Below are 25,780 nucleotides of genomic sequence, written 5' to 3' on the forward strand. Positions count from 1 at the left end.
CTGTTCACCAGGGCCCCCCCTTGGGGTCACCAGGAACAATGGCCACAAGCTGAGGGAGGAGAGGTCTAGGTTAGATATTAGGAAGAACTACTTCACAGTAAGGGTGGCCAGAGCCTGGAACAGGCCCCCCAGAGAGATGGTGCTCTCACCTTCCCTGGAGATCTTCAAGAGGAGACTGGATAGGCACCTGGCTGGTGTCTTATGACCGCTGCTACCCCCAGTGCTCCTTCCTGCCCATGGCAGGGGTCGGACTAGATGATCTGTCCAGGTCCCTCCCAACTCGTTGATTCTACAATTCTAAGGGTAAACTACTGGATTGGGATCCAGGAAGGGCCGTTCAATTCTCTGTTTTGCCATAAGATGGGAAACTTTAGCAAGGAGAGTTAAAGACTCTAGCCAGGAAATGAGGACAACATTATTTCCTTTCACCCACTCTTCATTTAACTTTCCTAATTAAGTATCAAAAATCCCTTTCAAGGCATAACTGTCTCATCCAATAATTACACACCGTACCTCGTATAATGTAATCTGGTGGCCTGCTTGGTATACCGATACGAGGATTGCTTGTGTATGTTTTTAGGCTATACATAAAGCTATATGCTGGACAGTCTTTTTGATAAGCCTCTACTTTTAGAGACAGGGAAAATGAATCTATTTCTGTAGGAAGTTAAGAGTTTCAACCAATATATGAAAAGGTACCCTTGATTACATACCGCTGGTCTCCTTTTCTGCTTGACTCTTCTTTGGGATTCGATACACCTCCTACAAAACAAGCCAGAAGAACAGTCAGATTTTGCAGCTACACACTGAGATTACAGCTGCTTAAGATGTGGGTGGGAAAGGTTATCCTGACAAATAATTTAGGGTAAAGTGTAAATAAAAGTCACAACTTTGTACGCAACAGGAGCAGCGTCCAGGTCCATAGGCACTTACACTATTAAACGCATCTATTCTGACATTTCCCATTTATTTTCTCAAACTATCAAGCTTGCTGATTTTATACAACCACACCAAGCATTACTGTGGCTCGCTAGGAAATTTAACCATGCCTGCTGTGAAATTAGATCTGCAGCATCTAAACTTGCTGTCTTTCTTGCACATCGTAAATATGTGAGCTTGGAGAGGCTTTAGAAGCCAAAGCATGGCTTTTCTGACTCTGAACAGAGGTTGCTTACAAAATTACGTGATGTTCTTTCTGCCTCTTGCTGTATTGTCAGTGATAATGTTCCTGAACCATTAGGTGAACTACAGCAGATGATGCTGAAACTAGCGTATAATCTTTTCTTTGCAAGAAAGTCAGGGTGCTTAAGAAGAGGGTTTAAAGATCATGGAACTGTCCGTCTATAAATCAGACTGAGCATGTTAATCTAATTCCTCTGAGTAAATACTATTTCAGCCCAATTACACAGTAGGATTTTTAAGCGAAAGTGCAAGTGTATAGTGCAAAAGCAAAAGTGCAAATGCAAATCTTTCATGCTACATAATTGCAGTGCTATCATTAGGTTCTGAGAAGACGCAATGACTCCCTTATGCCTCAACCGCTGCTACAAAGCTGGAGGATGTTTCTCAAGAGACCTGCCCCACTTGCTAACTTTTTAGGACCAGAATTTCTCCTCCCTTTTCCAGATTTCACCAGACTCATTGGGCATTTGAAGACAAGGAACCAGCTGGGTGCTTCAAGGCTGCTATATTCTTTCACTTTAATGCAGTCATGCTTGAACCCAAAGGCAAGCGGAAGATGGAAGAGTTTACACAGGGTGAGACAGGAGGCAGCAACATCGGCCTCTCTATTGCAGACCTGAACTAAGCAGAGATGACACTGAACTATACGTGGCTTCCCTCACCTCGGGGAGCAGGCGGAGGGGAATAGTGACCAAGCTCACTCCCAATACATGGATAAGATCACCCTTTGAGAGTCGAGAAATAATTCCCTGCATCAGGGATCCAGGTTGTAGCCATACTGGTCTAGAGGAAAAAATCAATCAGGACTCATAATAGAGATGATATCTTTTATTAGACAAACGAGATTTTTGCAAAAAAATTCTTTAATTGCAAGCTTTCAGACACCAACGCACTTCATCACACATTGGAAAAAAAGACTGTAAAAGTTCTCCTGGGTAGAAATAAAAGTTCGTATTTCATAGGATTTCACAGAGGAGTCAAGAGATGGAAAAAATCTATTTTTCCATCCACTTCATTCATAGATATAGAACTATAGATATACTTCGCTGTGAAATCCTATGAAATATGAACTTTCATTTCTACCCAGAACTTCTGCAATCTCTTCTCCAGTGCCTGATGAAGGGTGTTGGTGCCCAAAAACTTGCAATTTTTTTTTTTTTTTTTTTTTTGCAGAAATCTGGTCTAATAAAAGATATCATCTCTACTATGAGTCAAGAAATAATTCAGCACTTTTAAGATGAGCTACCAACACTCGTTCCAGCTTTCTGGACTATCTGATCAGGATAGAGAATGTCTAGGGAGAAAATGCTGTGTAGCTGGGTAAGCTTCTGCCATAATAAGTCTTACTGCCTCACTTGAAAACTGCAAGCATCTATGAGAATATGATATTTCAAAAGAGTTTTCCTCATTTATTCTAGGACTATTTGAGGATCTTATATTCCTCCTGTTTGCGCCTGGTGTAAGAGCAGATTCAACAAGCAAGCTGCCATCGGAGCCTGTCTCTTTTACTAGAGGCATAGGTGCAAGACAGGAAGATTTCACATGGAAGGAAAATGGAAAAAAGCCCACATTTCTGGTTCTTTACTGTGTGCTTCAAATGCCTACTTACAAGGTTTAAATCGAGTTCAGTCTCTTCTCAGCCTTAATCTGCGGAGGAAGAACTTTCTGCTTGCCTGCAGCTGAAGTCAAGGCTAAAGACTAATGATGTCAAAACATCTCTGCCTGTTCAAAGAAGGGTGATCCATGGACTAGAGCACTAGCTAGGACTCAGGGGACCAGGGTTCAATTCTCCACCTTCCCAGAGGCATCTTCTTCATAGTCATGAGAAACCCAGACTCTCTGTGCCTCTGTTCCCACTTATACACCAGGGGACCCTCTGGATCTCCTTGCTGAGGGCGAGTCTTTCCCCAATATGTAGAAACATATTCATGATTATAAGGTGTTTGATAGTTCAATAACATGGGTCAGTAAATGCCCAGAGCGAGTCGTGGGGTCCAAGGAAAATAGGACTGAAAAGGACCTCTTGAGGTCATCTAGTCCAGCCCCCTGCTCAAAGCAGGATCATCCCAGCCACGTGTCCATCCAACCTGCTTTTGAAAGTTTCCAAGGATGGATATTATACAATGTCTCTCGGTAGCCCTTTCCAAAGCTTGACCGCCCCTTGTAAGTAAGTCAGGAAGTTCCTCCTCAACTCCTACCTACATCTCCCCTGCTGCAGCTTGAGGCCATTGCTCCTAGTCCCGTTTCCTAACACAGAGATAAACCCACCTCCATCCACTCCATAAAATCGAACCTCAAGTATTGGAAAACTGTTATCAAATCCCCTCTCAGGCTTCTCTTCCGCAGGCTAAGTAACCCTAGCTCTATCAGTCTTTCCTTCCAAGTCTCATCTCCCAGGCCCCTCATTATTTTTGTTGCTCTGCGCTGGACTCTTTCCACATTGCCCACATCCTTTGCAAGCACAATCCTTCGAACTGCAAATGTCACCACAACTCTCGAGACAGGATTTGATTGCTGCTGCCATGGAATCTGCACTACCACAGATTATCACTGAAGCAATATACCCTACCACGGGGGCGGCCAATCCATGGCTCGGAAGCTGCATGGTTGTGGCTCCTGAACAGTCAGTTCATGGCAAGTTATCATTTGAGATAGATAAGGCACTGGGTGCAGATCACTGACTGTGGGGCATGCACATGAGACACCTACTGTGCAAAAGACTAGCTGCGCAGTAAATATGCATCTACACATGCGCACCTATTAAGCTGGAGTAAATTCATCTACAAGTACTATCTGCTGCAGAGTAAAAAAACCAAAAAAAAAAAAAAAACACAAAAAAACTCTGGAGCAGCATACATGTAGATACTGCCCCGGTTGGCTGGAGCACACGGGTGCTTTACTGCAGGGGCTTCCTGCTGGCTAGCCCCACAATGAAGCACCCTCACGGCCCAACTAGCCCCTCTCCACAGCACACTGAACCAAGGGAGCAGTCCCAAACTCGCAGGCTGACCCCCCTGTACCTCATCAGCCAGGGCTGCTCCGCAACGTGCTGTGCTCCCAGATGCGCGTGAAAATACAGCATCCAGGAACAATAAACTTCCGAGTTTATTGCAGCGCCTTAATTACATGTGTAGATGTGCCCTCTGGCTCTTAGCTGGGCCAGGATTTTGGTTTTTGGCTGGAGGAAGTGTGGCCTCCTGTAGAGCAGTGCAACAATTTTATACTTGCCTTGTCCCTGACTCTTCACCACATGCTAAGGTAAGTGCACCTCTGCATTTCACAGGGGATAAAATAACTAACTTTTATCTCGCTTTACATTTTAACTTTAAAATGTTACCTGAAATCTTAATAAAATCCTTGGGGCAGAGTCAAATTAAGAAAGCTTCCATCTATTTATTGTAAGGTAATGAAGCTTCAAACTTAACCTAACCTATCTAGTGGATCGTTTAAACGTTCTCACACACATAGGCAGATGAGGTTCTTTGGGTGAATGTGATGTTTTTTATTAGACCAATTAATACTTGGAAAAATTGTTCTTCGCAAGCTTTCATGTACAAACACCCAAAGCACCTTGTCTGCCCATGTCCTCAGACCAACACAGTTAGAACTAATACCCACACATACCCATATGCCTTGCCTGAAACGAGCATTTCATCACTTTTTGGACATGCCAAACATAATTTTATTTAGTTCATAAAGGTGCATATCTGCCCTGCCTTCTGACTGATGTCAAACTAACATGGCTAACCGTTTCTCTCTACCTAAAACAAAACTTCCTTATCCGCTATTATTCTACCAGATGCCCAATTAGAACGGGGTTTGCTGCATATGCCAGGGATGGCCAACCAAGTGGCACGAGCAGCCTGTGAGTGAGGTGCATGGCTGAGCAGGGAAGGGACAAGCAGCAGAGTGGCAGATAGTGCAGAAAGCTGAGCAGCAGATTAGACAAGGAGCATGGGCAGAGAGCAGAAAGCAGAGCAGCAGCTTGGGCAGGAAAGGGGATTGGAGTGGCACCTGGGGAGGGCTAATTTGCAGCACGCCTGCCAGAAAGGCTGGCACTGGCAAAGGCTCTCTCCTGTGGCCGCGTCACTCCAGAGGGCTGCAATCTTATGAGATTTCACATTAAGCCTGGCCATTATTTGGGAGGATGAGAGTGATGAGTGCCACATGAAGCAGGTCTGGGATTCCACAGGGTCACGTTTTTGAGGCACAAGGCAGGGCAGGGTGTCACCTTAGAGCAGTGATCCTCAAGCAAGGTGCTGTGGCACCCTGGAGTGCCAAGAGATCCTTTCAAGGGTGCTGCAGGGTGCCCTGGACAACAACAGGAATGTTTGCTGTGCAAACACCTATGTGGGACTCAATGCAAACCCAGAGATTTCAAATGGGGATCTAGCATCAGGAATCTGTTGTGGTTTTAGTTCTTTGCAAAGAAAAGAGCTGCTCTAGTATTTTTCCATAGTCAAAAAAACGCAACCCAAAAAAACCACAGCGAAAGCTAAGAGCTGGCATTTTGCAATGGGTGCCTTGAGGCTAACAAGGTTGAAAACCACTGTCTTGGAGACTAATTGGTTCAGAGACGCACCCGTTTTCCTGTTAACAACCTGTTTGGTGAGAAACTATGAGGTAATCGTAAAAAAAGCAGGGCTGGAAGGGACCTCAGGAGGTGCCCTAGTCTACCCCAATACTGAACTGTTGTACTGCCTTTCAAATGAGACACAAAGCAGAGGTCCATTTGGGACCATTAAAAACTGCACGGTGTGGGTAGTAGCCTTAGGGCTGGCATCCTTGCCAGATTCCATTTTAGGCAATTATGCTGTCTTTACGAGCAGCCCCTCCTCCAAGTGACATGGTATATTTTTCTTCCTTTTCCTGGCCTAAGCTCTTGTGTACTGTTGCCATCTGCTCTCGCTTCCTTCTATGCCCGAACCTCACTTCAGTGGAAAGTGGAGTAAAATTGATATGCTTTGCTTGCTTCAGAGGTGTTGAGGTTAATGTCTGTAAAGTGCTGGAGATCTCTCAATTTTAAGAAGTATTATTAAGGGTGCAATAACACTTTCTAGTGCTCTACCCTTTACAAACTGTGTTCAAACAAGTTACTGAAAATAGGTCATTCTCTCTTCCTCCCAGATTCCAGTCAACTCCTAAGTGACAAATTTATGACTTGCATAATAATTTCCATGGCAACAATGATTTGCATGTAACACTGGAATAAGACATCACAAAAGAAGAGAGTGGGGGGGAGGGGAAAGCAAATTTAGGAGAACACTCCCAGCACAAATTGATTGCATGTATGTACATTTTACTGATTTAGAAAATAAACTGCATATGACTGCATGTCTTAAGATAAGGCCTTCAGGGCAGGGACAGTATCTGCTTGGGTGTGGCTAATGCAGATGAAGATGCTGGTTCTACCATACTGCTCGCTGATGCCTTTGACGAGAGCAGGATGATCGGAGTGCTACTTTGATCTTTATCTCAGGCATTTCTACCATATACTAGAAAATAATACGTAGTATATCTAGCTACATGAGAATTGCCATTTACTGGGTTAGACCCTGGGACCATCTTGCCCAGTCTCCTGTCTCAGTATCAGCGTGGATGCTGACATGGAGAATGAATGGGGCATAACTAGGGTTTTTCCCCCACTGTTCATGTCTCACTTGCAGCCTCCAGCATTTAAGGTCTAAAAAATTCTGTTTCAGAGGCTGTAGCCTTATCTCTACAAAGGCAGCACAGGAGTGTATGTACAGCGAGAACCTCCAGGGCATCACATGAGAGCTATTAAAATGCGTATGCATTTTCTTTTATATTAACTAGATCTGTGAACTGTATTTTGAAACTAATCCTGTAAATATTTAGTTCTGCTTTCACCAGTCATTCACTGAGGTTACTGGAACTATGTGCGATTAAAGTGAAACACCTGCTAAGCGTCTGCAGGATTAGGACTTTAGATTAAATGCTCTTGTCATCCTAATGATAATCTAGGAAAGTGCCTCTGGACAGATTTAGTACTGCTGATTCAAGTGAAATATTTAGACAAATCTCATAACATTACAGTTGGGGGGAAAAAACAAAAATTTCACAAGTGCACACATGTTGTAACCTGTATTTAAATATTTTCATTCTTATTCCTCTCCTATTTATTTATGCACCTTATAAACCACCCTTCCCAAAAGACTGGGGGCTGCTCACAGCAGGAGAAACAGCACAATGGAAAAGGGCAACTGGAATAAATAAAAAGCAGGGGCCCCCTAACAAATTCTTGGTCTAGTTTTGGCTGCTAATGTGTATGTGAGACCTTCCTATTCGGGAAGAGCTTCCAAAAGATGTCCAGGCCTGGGCACTGGCAGTCTCAAAGGGGAGCAAGGTCCGGAGCTGAGGAGCAACTGCTGAGAACGCTCTCTCATGCACCTGCACCAAGTGGACTTGGAAGAGCACTGATAGCACTATCAAGAGGTTGCTCTCAGCAGACCTTAGGGATAGTGATGGGGCACAGAGGAGAAGGCCATCCCTTAGGTGTGTAGGACCCCTTCGTAGGTCAAAACCCTAAAACACCTGGTCAGGTGAAACCCTATGCCTGACGAAGGGTGACTGCACCCAAAAGCTTGCTATGAACTTTTTTCCAACTTCTCAGCTGGTCTAATAAAAGATATCACATCTACCCAAAGACCCTTGCATACCCTGAGTTAAGTGCTGGAGCTATGTGCTCCTTTGATTTCATGAAATGAGCAATAGCCATCCTACACCCTATGTTACAGTTGATTAAATCATACCACTTGCCATGCACACCACTAACCAGTTTGTGGCGCTGCCGTCTGGTTTAGCAAACACCTCGTAGCTATTTTCTTCTGTTCTTGTTTCGGGACAAATTAAGACCCCTTTGCTACCTAATGGAGAGCATGTCTAGGCACTTCCCACATGACTACATATTCCTGACAGAACTGCACCTTGTAGACAAAGTATAATTGGAGATATACAGCATAAACTTTTCTAAGCAGCGGGCTTACTTCATTAGGCGTGCTCCAGTGCTCCCAAAAGCAGCAGGTGAAGCAAGCCCGCTGTTTATAGAAGCTTATGCTATGCTTCCTACTTACAAAAGCTTATGCATATGCTATGCATCTCTAATTTAGTTAGTCTATAAGGTGCAAATCTATCCAACTTCAGACTAACACAGCTAACTACCTGTGTCTACATATTCTTGAAAGCTACCTAAATCATTTCATAGCATCTGTAATGAGCTACTTGTGCTTTGGCAAGGTAAGACCAAAGTGGTCAGGTGAAAACCAGCAATGGCGCTAGTTGCGTTACAAACTAGCCTAGCAGAAAACAACATGCAGAATGCAAATGGGAGACGCTGTCAGAAGTGGGAAGGCTATAAGTGCGTACACATTAAAGACCAAAGTTTTGTGCCAGCTTATTAAAATGCTTCCAAAACCAATAACCTCTTTAAAAGCCCGGGAATGCTAACACCTGCCAACAAAGTCTGGCCATGACTACATTATTTGAGAGACGAGGCTGGCACAAGTTTCTTGGGCCTGCCTGCATTTTTGTATTTGATTTTTTTGTTGCTTTGACCAAGATTCTGCAAAAATCAACAGGACCCCGCACTGACACAGGAGTCCCGAGACTAAAGCTGTCAGCTCCTCTGACCCAAGGCTGCTCTGGATCTCGTACAGCACCTACCTAAGTGGCTGCATGATTTAACACAGCAAAACACTCCTCTGATAACAGGCAGCGTAATCTAGTGACTAGTACTGCTACGTTCCCACTTTCGGCACTGCCACGGCAGCTCTGCTTCTGGCTTTTACACTGCAGTCAAGTGTCAGCTGCTTCAGCTTGCAAAATGTTATAAGTTAGCTGCATTTATAAATCAAGAAATAAATTGAACTCGCTGTGCTATTCCAATTCTTAACTGTAATTCAAGCTTCAGTCTTAAAAATTGAATCCAAAACAAATCTCCAAGGTAGGCTGCATTGATCTTGTCCAGTTCAGCAGCCTAAATGTTCAGAGAGTAAGTGCTTGTCAGTACGAATAAAAATAAATCCATGTGCTTCAAGAGATTCAAGTGTACCATTGGGCATTTCTTTGTCTAAGGCTGGGAGGGGGAGAGATGTGGGGGGGACACCTTGCTGCTAAATGATGTCATTTGTGACGCTGGCATTGGGAGGGTCTGATTGAAGAGATTAAGCTGGTTTCTGAGCAGCTTCATTAATAGCTTAAACCAGAAAAACTAATACTTAAATAAAATGTTTGCTTTTAAAATATTAACTATCAAGCTTTTTATTATTTCAGGCTGCTTGCAAATTGATGTAAAGCCTTCCTCCATTTGATTTTCCAGTGTCACAAAATGCATCGCTTTCTGGCAATGTGTTTATTTCCTGCTCTACATTTAGAAAAATCCTAATTTATAACTAGGTTTCTCAATTTTATTGAAGAGGGGAAAAGCTTTTTGCCCCCCTGAGCTGAACAAACACCTCTTTTTGTCAACTTTAACTAACATGGAAGAAAGCCAAACTATCTGTCAAGATGAAAAGCCTTGCAGTGTATTCACTATAAACTGAAAAAAATTTGATAATCAAAAAAGTATGGCTGAAGATGCAAAAGGATAGAAAATAAGTTTTAATGGCATATTAGCCTTTAATAAGGGACAGTGTCTTGATTTTTTTTAAGACACAACTTTACCAGTGCTTGAACTGAGCATTTCATCATATTTTTTGGCACAAAGCCTGTCTAATTTACTGGCTTGGATACAATTCTGGAAGCATGAATCCTATTTAAATGCTCCTGCTTCACTGGGAAATGGGAAAATATAAAGTGTTTTGTTTTACTATATGGTAGGTCCAGTGAGAGCAAGCTCCATTTTGTAAGCTATTGGGTCTCTCAATGTATTTAGATGCTTAATCTTTGTACTGTCTACATTTGGAGTCCATACACGTGTCATGGAACAAAAGAGTAAGTGGTTGCCAACATCTGATTTGCACCATTATGAAAACTAGCTACTTCCATAAGATACCTTGAGGAGTAGACAGATGACCATGTGAGGAACGCACAAGACTGTGACTCGAGAACTAAGAATACATTCATCACGGGTTCTGCACTTGGCTCTGCCATGGACTCCCTGTGCGATTTGGGACAAATCAACACACCTCTGTTGCCTTTCCTTTCCTTTCTGCAGAATGGGACTTTTGATACTCTCCCTACAGAGAGGTGGTAAGGATAAATTTTGCTGATGTTTCTGGTGCATGGTAACAAGGACATAAAAGAAGTCTGCTGCTACATCCTGTTCTTATTCTTACAATCCTACAAGGCACTGGAACGAAAAAGCTTGGGGTGGATTTATGACTGTGTCTATAGACAATACACTCTTTTATAACTCTGGAGAAAGAATTCAGAAGAAAACTTCCCAGGTTAAGAAAGTGATTAAAATGCTAAGAGACTGATTCCAGCCGATTCTCTGCATCATGTAATTAAGTGATGTCCTTTGAAAAAGTGAAACGTTACTCCGCACACTACACCACCAACAAAAAATTAATTCTTTAGATATTTCAGAAGCTAAACCACCAGGAGATGGAAGAAAACAACTGGGAAGAGATAAGGATATGACAGAGGTCTAAACTGCTGCTTTGTCATGAATCTTCATTTACAGTTAATGTAAGGGAGATGCAACACTAGGGTTATTCTTCTGGGCTCCCTCAAGAGGAAAGGAACTAGTAATACTGGTAAATCCTTGTTTATGGGCATCCAGAAGGATTAACTGGAGCAGCAGCTGCAAAGCCACTACCTTCAGCTCTCCCACACCTCCATTTTGCTCCCACTTTCTTGGGATGTGTATAAGGGAGGTTAAGCTACAGGGTATTGCACATTTCTATTAGCTCCAAAGGGAATCTAATCTAATGTACGATTTCTGGCACAATGGTCTTGTTGACTGACACTCAACATACATTTGCAAGAAAGAAAAAAAACTGGGCCTGATCATGATAAAAACAGCAGGCTGGAAATGATCCAGCTATTATGGCTAATGGAAAAATAAAGAGCAGCAGTTAGCCTTGTTAGCCTGAAGTCAGGCAGACAGCTTTCGTGAACCAAGTTCACGTCAGCAGATGGAAAGCAGCCTACAAATAAGAGAAGGGAAGGTACATCTTAGATTCAGGGACTAGATTCCTCAGCCCTTCAAACAACCCAGTCAATGATATAATAGAGTTTGCCAAGCAACGCTACTGAAACATGGTTACTAGGACTAATGAGTCACCCAGCAAAAACAGACCCAGTAAATTTAGAACGAGTTAAGGTAATGTTGCTACACAGCATATTGTCAGTTCACTTAAGTGACTGCAACAGGTGATCATGGACTCGCGTTCACTGGATGCATTTTTAAAGAAAGAGAATGCTTTTCTAATCTATATTATTTATCTTTGCAGAGTGAAATAAAGGGAGAACAAAAGTCAAGCTTCAGGGCTAAAGGTGGTCAGTGTCGGGTTTATGTGACAACACAACTGGCTGAGGCGCTCTGTTTTTTCTGGAGTAAAAGATACCGCCCATTGATAGAAGTGGGGAAGCTACAACAGATTTGACAGATCAGTGGTTTAATTTGATACAGCAAATCTTATTCATCCATTGGAAAGTTTAATCTAGAAGACGGCCCTGAACTAGTATCGGAGAGTGATCTAGAAGCTCAAGGATTTTCTTCCCAGTCCTACATGTCAGAGTCGGTCTGGTTTCGAAAGGGTCGAGCTCTATTTTTTTTTTTTTTTTTTTTTTTTTTTTTTTAGCAGCAAGAGAGTATTATAAAGAGGGATAAGTCAGAATTACTCTACAAGAATGGGATGGTGACAAAATGAAGCACAAATCAGAAAGACTGCACATGGAAGGATGTTTTGATTTCATGGGCTTGCCTATCTCCAATGCTAAACCACAAGAGCCATTAAGGCCAAATCCTTCTCTACCTTCTATTCAGAACAATTCTTGTTTAACAACAGGCAGAGGAAATCAGATGCAATTAAACAAGATCTGCTTTAAACTAGAGGAAAAGCAAAAATTAAGTTATCAGACTATCCCTAAATCAATCTCTTAGATCTAGGTAATGCAGCATCTCGGAAAGCATTTGTAGTGTCAAGCTAGCAGTAGGTGCAAGGAAGGAATGGCCCATTTAATGAAATCCCCTTGTTTAACTCAGCTAATGAAGATTAAGTTAGGAAAAAAGCTAGATTGGTGCAATGAATATGGAGGAGCAAAGGTTACTACATGGGGAGAAGAGGTGAAAAGGTAACCAAAGGCATTTACCATAGGATTCTTGGCACAGTGGAAGATTAGCACTATAAATGGTGTCTGATTACATATTACAACCACTTCCTTCTTTTATCCAAGAAATCTGTTTGAAACTTTCCAGCTGAAATGGGCACAGCCACTTTCATGTCTACAGGACTAAAAAGATGCAGAGCTACAGGACTGCAACTGGCGTTCCCTGAAGCTTGTGTCACTTGGTGAAGTCTGCATATTAAGGGCGAAAAACTACCTACTGACTGGATGGTAATGACCTGTCTGCAACTAATTACAAGCTCAAGACTTGACCTGAGTATTATCAAGTCAAGATCAGCACCAACATCTCAATGCCAAAACAGGGCAAAAAGCCACCATCCAGAGGCTACAACATACAGGAGATGTGTATACGTGAAGCTGCACCAGCCTAAACAGCTCTGCCTGCCATCTCATCGATCATTTCTATTTCTGTTCCTCATTCTTTCACTTATTATTTCTTCTCTTCCTCTGCACCTTGCAATATTTGTTCTCCAAGTCTCAGCCAGCGAAAGGGGTTTATTCTTTTCCAGTTACAAAACGAGTCCATTTCCTATTGTGTGCTCCCTCCCTTCCTGATTGTGTCTTTTGTGGAGGAGAGGAACAATCTCCCCAGTTTTGCATTCCTATTTGTCCTGAATGACTCCTCTTTTTCTGCATAACTCTCTCCTGTACTCATTCCATGCATACCACGAGCTAGACATTTAATTATAATGCAATATCTACAAAGGGAAACAAGGAAGAAAGGACTATGCAACAAGGCATAGACAGCAGAAGCCAAATAAACTCAAATATGAATGAGCTAGATCATCCACTATGCAGTAACAATATTTTTCATGTGGATTACACCTTCCCTCTTCATTTGAATTTGGTATTTGTATATTAAAAAGGTGCCAGCTGCTCATGTCAAGAGACTGACCGAGTCTATTTATGCACAGAAAGTGCACGGCACAAGGAATTGGACTGTATGACTTCTCAACACTGCCCTACCAGGTGTCTCAACTATGACTTGGGGCAGCCATTTCCAGGTCTAAGATAGCTGTCTACACACATCTCAATCCTCTGTCTATACAGACCTTCAATCCTCAGCTTCACTGCTCAGACTACCAGCAATCACGCCAACTGCAAAGAGGCATTTTGTACCGACACTTGTCCACTGGGTAGTGGATTGTGAGTGCCAGAAGTCACCTTGCTCAAGCCAAATTTGTTAATCACTTTCGACCCGAGACACATTTTTAACAGTGACTTGGCATTCAAGGCTAACAGCCCTTTAATATTCCCCTGAGAAACCCAGAGCTTTAGGAAGGTACTATTTAAAAGTACATACTGGGTACTTTAAGTGGATGCTCTGATAAGCTTAATTACAACTTAATACTTTTGCCCCCTCATCGGGAAGGTTATGTTATCATTTGCATATGTAAAAGGCTTGTGAAGGGAGATCCTGAAAGTTCACTGCTACCACCAGAGAGGCACAAATATGACCCTAACCTGGAGAAGTGTCTTATGGCAATGCTATGGATTGGGTTGGCATTGCCAATTCTGCTCAAGTAACTTAATTCTCATGCTGAAACAGAGCTTCTTTGTGGGCAAGCAGCTGTATAAAGTTACTGAAGTTCAGGTTATTAATGGTTTGGGCAGTTGTGCTCCAGCCTCTGCAAATTGAGATAAACAACTAAGAGTCTTCAACAGCTGGACTGCCTCCAGGAGATCACCGCCTTTAAAATGCTCATGCTAAACGTGAAATCACAATCTTTTTCATCTTATAAACTGAAGTTTAAAAGGAAAGAACATGATCAAAAGAGCCGGTTGAAGAAAGCTTAGCAGTTTCCTATATAATTACTGCAACCCTAAGAGCAGGACTTTATCTCCCCCAAAGGGCAGCACATGTGAATATACCATATGCATTAGGGGCTTATGGGTCAAGAACACCAGGCCCTCACCAGCGCTTTTCACCTACAGGCATCTGGAATCATTAGCCATCGTGCCATAAAGTATTTATGGAAAATGTCACCAAGTACGCATCAGTCCCACAGAGGCCTTACCTGCGTGAGTCCAAGCGCAGTCCACGTTCTTGCAAGAGCTAAAGCACATGTAAGCATTGCATTTAGCCACCACCTGCTACCTGCTGTGTGTTGAGCGACCCTTACCATCTCGAGTACATTTTCAGCATGGGGGAATACATGCACCACTTCCTCTCCAACAGGAAATGCCTGCACAAACCCATGCTGAAAACGTACCCTGTTGAGTAGTGTGCGTGTGTCTGTGTTGCAGTGAGTTGTGTATTACTAGCTGATATTCCTCAAGGGTTCAGGAGTCCAATTGGACATGCCTTGCAAGCCAAGGCAGCTGCCCTGTGTATAGAGGTATATAAAAAGATAGCTCACTTAATCCTTTCATGCCAGGAGTTGGGATTTTCCCGGAGCGACGTCCATTGCCGGCAATGGACGCACCAAAATAACGTCGGCATCAATGAGTTAACCACCTCTGTCCTCTTTTCACCTATTATATTTCTCATGCATCATCCAGCTTCCCAACCATCTTCCTGTTTCTTCACAGTATGCACGCTACGTTCTCTCCCTTCTTCAGCACGGAGTTGAAAATGGAGTTGAGAAAAGGAGACACATGGTCAGCTGGTGATGTTAACAAGCTCCTTGCTGCCCTGAGAAGCTAGATGGAAATGGTTGAAATTACAAGGGGGTCATCATCAAGATCGGGGAGGACAAAGTGTAAGTTACAAGACTTCAGACCCTCCCGCCCACCCTTCCTCCCACAATTTAATGTACAACCTGCTTTATATAAAGCTTGGAAGCACCTGAAAAAAAAAAAAATCACCTTTCTGTCTTCCCACTTTAGTGGCAAGACAAAGCTGATGGGGAAACACAACCAGCTCTCATAAGAAGTTTAACAGGTCGGCAGATGACATTGCTATCCGTTCTCCTTCGATTTAGAAACACCGTGCTCCGTTAAGTGCACAAGTATCCCTCCTGTAGCTTAAGGTCTTAGGATTTATCAGCCACTTCAGAGCTGTATCATCCTGGCCTGACCGGTTTGCCCCCCGCCCCCCCCCCAAAAAAAAACCAATAGAAAATGTCTCAACAGGTGAAAGCTGGACAGAAGCAGTTAACTCTTAGTGCCACGATAACATACAGAACACAGCAGGATAAGGAGATTTTCATAGGCTTAAGACTTGATCCTGATTTCAGATGCATAGGTATGTGGCTGCTTAGAGCACCACGACACCAACAATTGTGGCAAATACCCATGTACCTAAAAAATCAGAACGTCCTGTTATGAAAGGTTAGTGGTGTCCTCGGGGTGGTATCAGGTGAGGTACAGCACAGCAGATCCCAGGGGAGGAAGCAACTCCATATCTCAAATGGCAATTCGGATGGGTAATGATTCCATAATGGACCAAGAGCTTGAACAAACGGCTTGGGATGCCTCAGGCAGGATTACTCCAAGCTCAACAGTAAATGCAAGCATACTGGGAGTCAGCACTTGGTGTTAAAATGACACGGTCAGATCAAATTGGGCCCTGAACTACCATTTTATGAAACGAGATGTTCTGTGACACTTAAAATTTTCTTTAATGCCTGCAGCAGAATCAGCTATTTTAAAATTACTCCCTTCAGCATTTGCAGTCCAAACACTGAAGTATGAAATCCTGGAAGTGAAAATGGCTGGTAACAACATAAATAAAAAGGAAAGCTCAGGGATCTTTTGTCCAAGGTAAGGAAAATCCAAAACAAAGCAGCATGAAGTGAAGCGTGAGACTTACGGTTTTCAATTTTAATGATCCAAAATATTAACAACATAAAAAAAAAAGGATTTTTTTCCCCCCAATATATATTTAACCTGACAGTGTCCCTTTTAAGTGAAGGAATCCTGAACCCCTGGCAGATTACATACGCTGTCGACTAAAGCTGCTAATTTACTGTATATACACGGGGTAAGGAGAAGTGAACATCACCATCTTGTTTTCATATGTGAAATAACGAATACATTTTATCTTAAGGCAACAACATTTCTTCCCCCTTAGATTTAGGGCATCATAACTCTAAGCAACCATCTCTATAACCGCACAAACATTAGATTCTTTTGAGAAATGTACAGGTAAAAAGAAAAATTCTTCCTTAAATATATTCATTTTTTGGTATACAATGACCAGTCATATTGGTGGTTATGGATGCTCAAGTGAGTCACATAGGGAACAAAGTCTGATGAATTCAAAGCCTAAATTTATATCTCCCATAGGGGCCAAGAAGAAATGAACCTCAATCCTCGTGTTCGGCGTGCACATAGCCTATTCTCTTTACTAGTCTCCTCTGAAGCACCATCAGTTAGTAACTACAGGAAGCAAAATAGCGCCATGGGTCACCTTATGGTGTATTATTTGGACAGAACTAGCAACCATGGTGTCAGAAACCTTAATGATTTAGGATGGACAAGACCTCAGGTTAAATGATGAGCAAGCTTCAACTGGCCTTGCAACCAACCCCAAGACCCTTGGGGGCATAGGGTAATTTTGATAAGAGCAGCATTGCCATCTCATTTATAGGGAGATGCATGGAAGACCACATGACAAGACCTCAATCCATTAACTTCCTGGCCTCTGCTGTTATCTTTGCTAGGACAAATAAGGGACTGGTGCAGCTTCAAGCCTTGCTGCTCTCCAATTTGGCATCTTTCCTCTTTGAGGGGCAACCCTCCCACTGGGATGCAGAGGCTTCCACCCTCTTTGCTAGGTCCTAATGAGGTATTACTTCTAAATTAAAAGCAACGTCCCTCCACCCCCTTGCCCCGTCTACTCTTATAAGGAGCTGATCTGGTGGAAACATTGGGTGAAGCAATAGTTTTCAGGATCACACACGCTGCTCTAGAAATCCTATAGCGGCCGCCAATTTTCAAGGGACAAACTGTCCAGCTTTGGTGGGTCCTGCTATAGTACCACAGTAGGTTTCTTGATAGAGATCGACTGACAGAGCAGGCTGCCTTATCGCTCAGCAGAGGACAGCCTGGTGCCGAAGAGAAAAAAAACACAGGCCCCACCTCGCAAAGTCAACATCGTGAGCAAGACAATGGGTTTTGTTAGAGGGAGGACATCAAGCATCAGGGCCCTCTGACCACTTCCAAAGGTTCAAATGAAATCTCGGATTTTGCTGGATGGTTAGCTGCTCTGAACATAAAACCTTGGACCTCTGGGAGTTAACAGCCATAAATGTCAACGTAACAGAATATTGCTGGAAGACAACAGTCTCCAAATGCCACACGAGTTGCAGCTAAAAGGCAGATATTTGCAGGACAGGCAACAACCAAAGGCCTTGTGATAATGGACTTGACAACTAGGTCAGTCGTTTGGCATGTCGGGAAGATGCATCTTGGGACGGCCGAGCCAAAGATGCTCACTGCACTATTTTCTGACTAATTTATGCAAGCAGGCCTGCAAGGGAGCAGCCACCCAGCAGTGCCCAAACCACCAACAAATGGCTTTTTTTTTTCTTGGGGGGGGGAGAGAGGCAAACGGCAGTGGGATGAACATGCAATTCTCTCTCAGTGGTCATGCTGAATTCATTGGTCCTTTTCCTTGAAGAGTGCCCAGATGTCCTGCAACCTACTATAAATCCCATATGGTATAAATCTGCTACAAAAGGGAATGCACAGAAAGTACTTGGAGACATTTTTGATTTGTTGGTTTGTTTGTTTTTTTGGTGTTTTTTTTTACTGAAATCCCTCACTGAAGGCAGGCACTGCTATTTGCGTCACATGAACATTGGCAAACAAGGCAACATCTTAACGTTATGTATGCTCAGCTGCAAACAGCTCTATGTTTCTCTTTATCACAATCCTGTTGCTGCAGCCACAGTTCTTACCTTGAGGTCTTTCCAGTTGTCTAGCAGCTTGGTAGCCAACTCGCTCACATCCACTATCTTGTCAGTCTGCTCTTGGCTCCTCTCACTCTCTACGTCAGACACACCTTCCTCTTCATCTTGAGATGGTGTTTCCATGGCAATGGGCTCTTCTAGCTTTGTGCCGTTGCTCTCTTTGGCCTCGGCTTCGGGCTCAGTCTCCAGCTCAGCAGTCTGGGGTTTGCTGCTGTCCACCGGGGCATCGATAGCAGCTTTGACCTCCAGTGGCTGCTGCTGCTCCTCTGTCACCTCTGCAGGGGCACTGTCCAGCTGATCCAGGTCTTCTTTGCCCTCCTTGCCCTCCAGCTCACTGGTAGTATCGGAGATTGCACTGTCCATGCTGTTTTCACTTATAATTTTGAGCCTTCGAAATACAAGCTTCTTCGGGGTGTCTGTCTCGCCTTCTATGCTGTGTTTGGTGGAGAGATCTGGTGTGTTGAGTGGTGTGTGGGCCCTCGACGTATTCTCACTCGAGTAGCCATCCCCTTCGCTGAGCTGTGGGACAGCAGTCTTGGTCTGAGCCCAGCGCTGTATGATGGGAAGCACTTTGCTCTCCTCCAGCATGTTTTTATTAGGTATGGGCAAAAGCTCCAGTGTCTTCATGAACTGTTTACAAAAAAAAAAAAATGAACAAAAAACCCACAACTGTTAGAGTTAAAACTGTCACTCAGCACTGGACCAGTTTCATTTTATACATCCAATTTGAGGATAGCAATTTTTTCTAAGAGGAGGTCACTTCTGCAACACTTGAAACGGTCATATTCACAACAAAAAAAAGTTAAGGGAGATGCCTCTCTCTTTAGGACTGAGCTAGGGTAAACAAATTTGAAAGAAAGGCTGCCAATGCCAAGGGACTCCACGGTGTCAAGCAGATTAAATGTATAGCCGGTTGAAACTCAACCAAGCTCAAAGAGCTTGTACACTTTTAGGTGATCATGACTCTGAGGTCTGCACCTAAATAACCAACTCCAAGACAGAACAGGTCATATAACAATGTGCTAAATGATTAAAAGTAGCTAACGTTTTCACTTTGGCTTTGTTATAGAGATCATTTTCTGTACAATTAAGTCAATCACACTCTAACTTGGCTTTAATTATAAGTTGAAAGCTGCAGATCAGAAGTTCTTTGAAAGTGTGGCAATGGCTATTTTACTTACAACTGAATGAATGGAAGACATTAACAAAAGCAAGATGGATCAACCTTAACGTGATCCAAACTCGCCTAATGTAGCAATATTAGAAAGTTCACCTGATGCCAGCGTCTACTTAAGGCACATAATGGAATCTGTGAGCTTTAAGTAAAAGAAATCCCCTAATATTCTCCTGGGAGGACATCAGTGCTAGCAAAATATGCCCAAATCATTTTGGCTTAAATCTTGGCTGGACAAGATAAGAGAAAAATGCACAATCCTGCATTAGGGATTAGACAGACTGCATGACTTTTCACCTCTACAACTATACTCGTAAGACTTCTGCAGCTATAGAGGAAAAAACCAACCCCCACCCCCCAAATAATACCACGGGGGGGGAAATCAACAGACCTGTTCACAGACTTTACCATGATGCATATGCAAAACCTGACAAGGAGTTAAGGCTTAAATTTTGTTGTATTTGCATTTTCAGGGATTAAGTAAAAGCAGAACTATTTCATGCCTTTCCCGCATACAAATTAAATTCCAGCTCCTGATTTTATGCTCTCAGCATCTACTTGGAGGGATCTTGTAACATTATATAATTCTGAAGTCACTAATCCACCCCATGAAAAAGGGAGCAATTGGCTTTCTAAGGTCATTTCGGTCTCTAATGAAGAGAAAAAATTTTGTTTTTTTTTCCAAACAGTAACTGAGAACAAAAGAATGGAATAAAATATAACTTCCATCTGAAGACACCACATATTACAGAGCCTCTGCTAACCTTGTGGCTGCCATATTCGATGGCAGACAAGTCATTGCCAAGGCATGGGCTCCTTGGAGAGGGAGGAAAAAGCAGCTTTGGCTACCCAAATTACTTCATATAATGGCAAAAGAGTTTATGAAGCAATCAAATTAGGGAGCGGGCTATATTCTTAATCTTTGGTTCCAATGACGAAGCATTCTCATTTCATCATGTCTTGTAGATAGTTTGCCACATCTGAAAATGCATTTTACCTCTTCTGCCCGTTCCTGATCCAAGCCTGAATGGCTTCAACCATCCAGGCTACTCGATGGAGAAGATCTGCATGAATCTTTCTAATCTCGCTTCTGAGAGAAAGGACTAAGAGACAAGAGCAGAAGTCAAGGCTCCAGTACAAGAGCAAGGGGATGAGAATACCAGATTTGCCAAACCCAAGGAGGCTGTGACTTGGGAAATACAAGATCAACATGAGAACCTGGAACTGCTTAAGAGAAGAGATGAAATCTGGCTTTTCTCCGGAGGCCAGAGATCCACTTTGGGACTGCACTCTCTCATAAAAGACTGGTTGTGGATTCCAAGCACTCTCCACCCCAAAAGATCTGGATTCAACTTGTTGGAGTTTCAAGTTATCCACCAGGGAATGACCTTTTCCTGGAAAGCACGATTCACAGTACAGTGATCTGAATCACCAGGGGAAGGAAAGGCCTGTAAAAAGCATGAGACAATCAGTATGTCAAGCCCAAACTGTACAAAGAGTACAGGCAGGGCCATGGTTACAGCCATGGCTTGAAGTTGCCTCTTAAACCTTGCAGGGAAATTCCAGATTTGAAAACATGTAGGCTGAGCATCCAACCTCACTTCACATGGATGTAGGATGGAAATTTAATCTGAACTCACTGCTTCCGACAGTTTAACAGGATGAAGATCCAGCTTACCTGCTGAAAGCAGGGGACCAGACAGGAAGTCTCGCCAGTGCCGGAAGAGGGTGTAACACCACAATAATCACCTGTGCGGAGTATGGAACAGAAGCACCTATAGCCCCTTCAAGATGAAAGCCAACCCAGTAGCAATAGCTCTAGTACTTGAATTAACCATTCATACCTTTCCAAAGGAAGGAACTGGCACCATAACTAAAATGGATACTGCAAACCACTCTGGTTTTTTTTTTTTTTTTTGCTCAAGTCCACAGTGGTTTTTTAGAGTAAAGGGAGCAGCACAGATCTTCCAGAGAGAGTCACTGCTGCAACAGGACTCAGTCTTTGAGACCTTTCAGGTAACCCACACGCTTGGACAAGTCTCTCTTCACAAGAAGCTCAGGTTAATGTGTCAGGATGAAAAGGAGAGGAGCACTGACTCACCAGATGCCAAACACTTGTGCCAAGACTGCTGGCACTGAAAAACTCAGCATCAGAAAAAGCATTCATGCCAAGTGTGGGTTGTGTACTACAAAGGTAGAGGCCCAACATCACAGAGTGTGGTCTATGATAGCATAAAGCTTGACAACCCAGGAGACTAATGCATCTCTCATCAACGATGGAGGCAGTGAGAATCAAGCCTAACAGGATAGCATGCTGGGGCTCAGGAGCCTGACCCAGGTTAACAGATGCTTATCTAGCTGAAGTAGTTATGACCTGCTCAAGAGACATGGTCATGGGATCCAACCCCCCCCACCCCCCGAGCACAGACCACTGTAAACAGACAGCATTTTTGCAGACCCTTGTATTTTCATATGGGCAAAATACCTAGTCACTTTGAAAAAAGGTGTAAATGTAAGGGATATTTTCTTAGGCTTGCACCAAAGAATATATTCTGTTGGTCTACCAAAAAGTCTTCAAGCCCATCTGAAAAGCAGCCAGCAAAGTCCTAATCCCAAGCAGGATATCAGCTTTTGTTCATACCTGAGTATAACAAACACCTTTTATAAGCAATCTGGGTTTTTCTAAGGTGCTCTTGTAAAAAAGTATAAACAGCTACATGAAGGCAAGCCATCATTTTTGATTGCAGATGTCCTTGTATTGGTCCTCTAGGTCAGTATTATTTTAATTAGATGGATTAGAAGATTGGGTGACAAGGAAGAGATATCAGCCCAGAAGAAATTTAAAAAAAAAAAACTGAGAAAAAAATAATCCAAAGATGCTATGTAACAGCTAAGAGAAACAGCTAAGCAAACAGCACTGGCATAAGGAAGTTATCATTTGAGCTAAGAAAAATAAACCAAGGTTTAGGCATACATCTGTCTTGACCTCAAAGATACTACAGCTGCTACTACCAAATGCAGCTGTATACTACTGCTACTAGCAAATACTACCAAATGCACCTGAGTCTGAGAAAGCTTTTCACAACAGGTCTTTTAGCAAAATCCTTTTTTTCCCTTTTATGTTAACGAAGATACTTGTAGCTATTATAACGATGGACGTGACACTTGTAGCAATTATAACCATCTACAAAATGGGAATTGGACTAGATGACTTCCAGGCATCCCTTCCAGCCCTACTTCTCTATATGATGTTAAGCTACATTTAGGAAATCCCAGAACAGAACGTCTCTCTGTCTGTCTCCCCTTTACAGTTGGCTGTCATTAATTTATGTACAGAATCAGGAAATCCACAGAAGTAAATCCTTTCTAGGTATTTAGGGCTTCTCGTGGGTGAACACAACGTAAAGAAAAAACTGCCACTGTGGGGAAAACGACACAGCTGTGCAGGGATTGTGTAGTCAGCATACAGTAGTACACCTGGTTTTTGTTAACACTTTACATATTCTTATACACTCACACGCACACTCACTCTCCCTCTTCTGAGCATTAATCAAGCTGCTTGCAAGGCTTCATGTACAAGCCAGTTTGTAGACCTGGCCATCTGAGGCTGGTACTGACCTCTAGCTGGAGTTTCAGGTTGTTAGCGGTGCTCCCTCTCCCATCACCCAGCTCCGTCATCCAGATCCAAAGGAGAGATAAGCCATGGCATTCGAGGAAGGACTTCAGGCAGGCTTGTGAATGCGTGTTCTAGATGAGCCAAAAAGCACAGAGAGTTTGGAGGAAGAGCAACTTCCCCACAGGCAAAAACTAGGCAATTATCAGCAGGTGAAGACTAACTCCTGAACTAGGGATTGGTTACTGATAAAAACCAAGAAGCACAGAAAGCAGAGCCAGGACTAGTTTCCTGTCAACATCACTAGGCATCAAAAGAAACTAAAATGGACAAGAGCAACTGTGTTAGTGCAATACTGCTTATGGCACTATTATAAGCATCTCCAGTGGACAGCTACTATTACAGAATAAAAACCTAACAGGAGGTTAGATAAACAGAAAATTGGATACAACTAATCTTCACCGAGTTGAATGAAAACAAAACAAAACAAAAACAACAACAATAAAAAAAACCCCAACAACCCAGCAGACTCCTAGGAAAAAGCTGGTTATAAATTAATTCCAAGATAGCCAGGCTACTTTTCTCTGGTCCATTTTCCTTTTCCAATTGTATTTCATCAGCCAGCTAAATATATTGCTAAAAGGGCTCATTCTTATCTAAGTAAAGTTAACCCTTTTATATCAGTCTGTAGAAATAACCATTTTAAATGAACCAGTAAGGCCACAGCACTATGCTAATCCTTCAAAAAGGCAAATGCTAACAGCAAAGGATGGGTGCTACAAAGTTGCATGCAATTACAAACCTATGCCTTTTTCCACTCTAACAACTAAGCGCATGCTCTAGTTATTGAAACAAGGGGGAAGCCTGATTTTCTGGTTTTTTTCCCCTTATCCTCTACAACCATTTAAAGGCATTAGACAAAATAAAATTCTGAATGCAATCTGATCCCCTCCTTTCTTCCCCCCTCACTGGGGATATTTCTCACCTGTATGAGTTTGAGGCAGGTGAGTTTCTGCTCCAGCGTCTCTATCCGAACCATCAGCCGGGATAAACTCAGAACTTGATTCTTATCTGAAAGACCTTCTCCGTTCTCCAGCAGTGCTTCTAACTCCCCATCCACCTGCCAAAACAAAGCAATTATACACTCTTCAACTACCCTGCCAGACCCACAAGCTACCATCCCACAAGATGTTTACCAAGTATTCTGGTTTCAAGTTTGCCATTTAACATATTAACACAGGATGGTGGGGCAGAAGACATCATCTGCTGTTTAAAACAAGGAACATTTTTCCTTCAATTACTGTCTGTTTGGTACTTACAGCTTCACAAGTGGAGGTCTACATCATCAAAAGATGCATGCTGGGGCAGTAACAAGATACTCACTCTGAAGTGTATATTGAGCAGAAAAAAAAATGCTCAACTGTCCAGAACATTTACATTTGGTTATTAGGAAATTATTTCGATATTGGGTCGAATATTAGGAAAAACTTTCACTAGGAGGGTATTAAAGGTCTGGAACAAGTTACCTAGAGAGACTGGGGAGTCTCCATCCTTGGAGGTTTAAGGCCCAGCTCGACAAAACCCTGGCTGGACCATCTAGTTGGGAATGGTCCTGCTTTGAGCAAGGGGTTGGATTAGATGACCTACTGAAGTTCCTTCTCTAATTTTTCCTATGATTCTATGATTTATAATCAAATCTACAAATCAAAAGCCTTGATTAATGGTTTACATCTACTTTATAAATGATTCAATAGGATATTTAAGTTGTCTTTAAGAGGAGGCTAGATGAACACCTTGCTGGGGTCGTTTGACCCCAGTACTCTTTCCCGCCATGGCAGGGGGTCGGACTCGATGATCTGCTCAGCTCCCTTCCGACCCTACTAACTATGAAACTATATTTAACCCAGGCAGCCTTCATAAACAGGTAGAATATAAAAGCTTTCCCCCACAACTGCAAATACAAAAATGAAGTTTGCTGAAGAAAAGGAACACATCATTCAAATATATTTATCTATTTTACAGGTGAACACAGCATTCTTTTTGGTCTGGAAAATGAATTAAAAAATACAAAGGTCAGTTTTTATGAAGACAGATTCTCGCATAAAAACACGGTCACTGAAACTTAAGCTTCTAGCGTCACAAAGTATTCTCCTGACTAAGTAAATGCAAATGCCATGGAGGGGATGGTGGTTAACTTTTATGAAAGCAAACATCATTTTACAGGCAGTGAAAGTTTTCTTCCTAATTTCTGAGCAGGAACTTACATCATGGAAAGAAAATTAAAAAAAAACAGAAGGGAGGTGCGGAGGGAAGGTGCCATTCTCCTTTGGCACATCTCCCAAGAGTTTCCTACGCTGCTGGTCACTGCTACCATTAAGACCACTCCTATGGACCAAACAAAGCAATCAATTCAACCACATGGCTGAATTCAGGTCATTCTGCCAAGCTGATAGAGAAGGATGTGAAAGCCAGGAAAGGCTCTGGTTCTACATAATGCATTTCATTAATACAGAGCCACAAATGCAACTAGAATTGAAGCAGTCCCAACAGACAACCTGCATGTTAGTGCAAGTCCTTGCAAGCTTCACTGCCTTTAGGTCAAGGTGGTTGGGGGGAAGGCTCACATTTCACACCACA

The 25,780-nt window shown here is 42.7% G+C and overlaps 1 protein-coding gene across 1 annotated transcript in view; it reads right to left on the reverse strand.

Moving 5' to 3' along the window:
* SETD2 (SET domain containing 2) overlaps nucleotides 1-25,780 on the reverse strand; it is a 126,982-nt gene that overhangs the window by 46,782 nt on the left and 54,420 nt on the right. The window contains exons 10-13 of the mRNA XM_019529809.1: nucleotides 24,129-24,263; nucleotides 23,149-23,277; nucleotides 18,345-18,986; nucleotides 714-762 (exon numbers count right to left, since the gene is read on the reverse strand). Coding sequence (XP_019385354.1) covers nucleotides 714-762; nucleotides 18,345-18,986; nucleotides 23,149-23,277; nucleotides 24,129-24,263 — 955 coding nt within the window. The remainder of the gene's footprint in view (nucleotides 1-713; nucleotides 763-18,344; nucleotides 18,987-23,148; nucleotides 23,278-24,128; nucleotides 24,264-25,780) is intronic.

This window comes from Crocodylus porosus, unplaced genomic scaffold, assembly GCF_001723895.1.
Source record: "Crocodylus porosus isolate Cpor-Errol unplaced genomic scaffold, CroPor_comp1, whole genome shotgun sequence".
Classification (NCBI taxonomy): Eukaryota; Metazoa; Chordata; order Crocodylia; family Crocodylidae; genus Crocodylus; species Crocodylus porosus.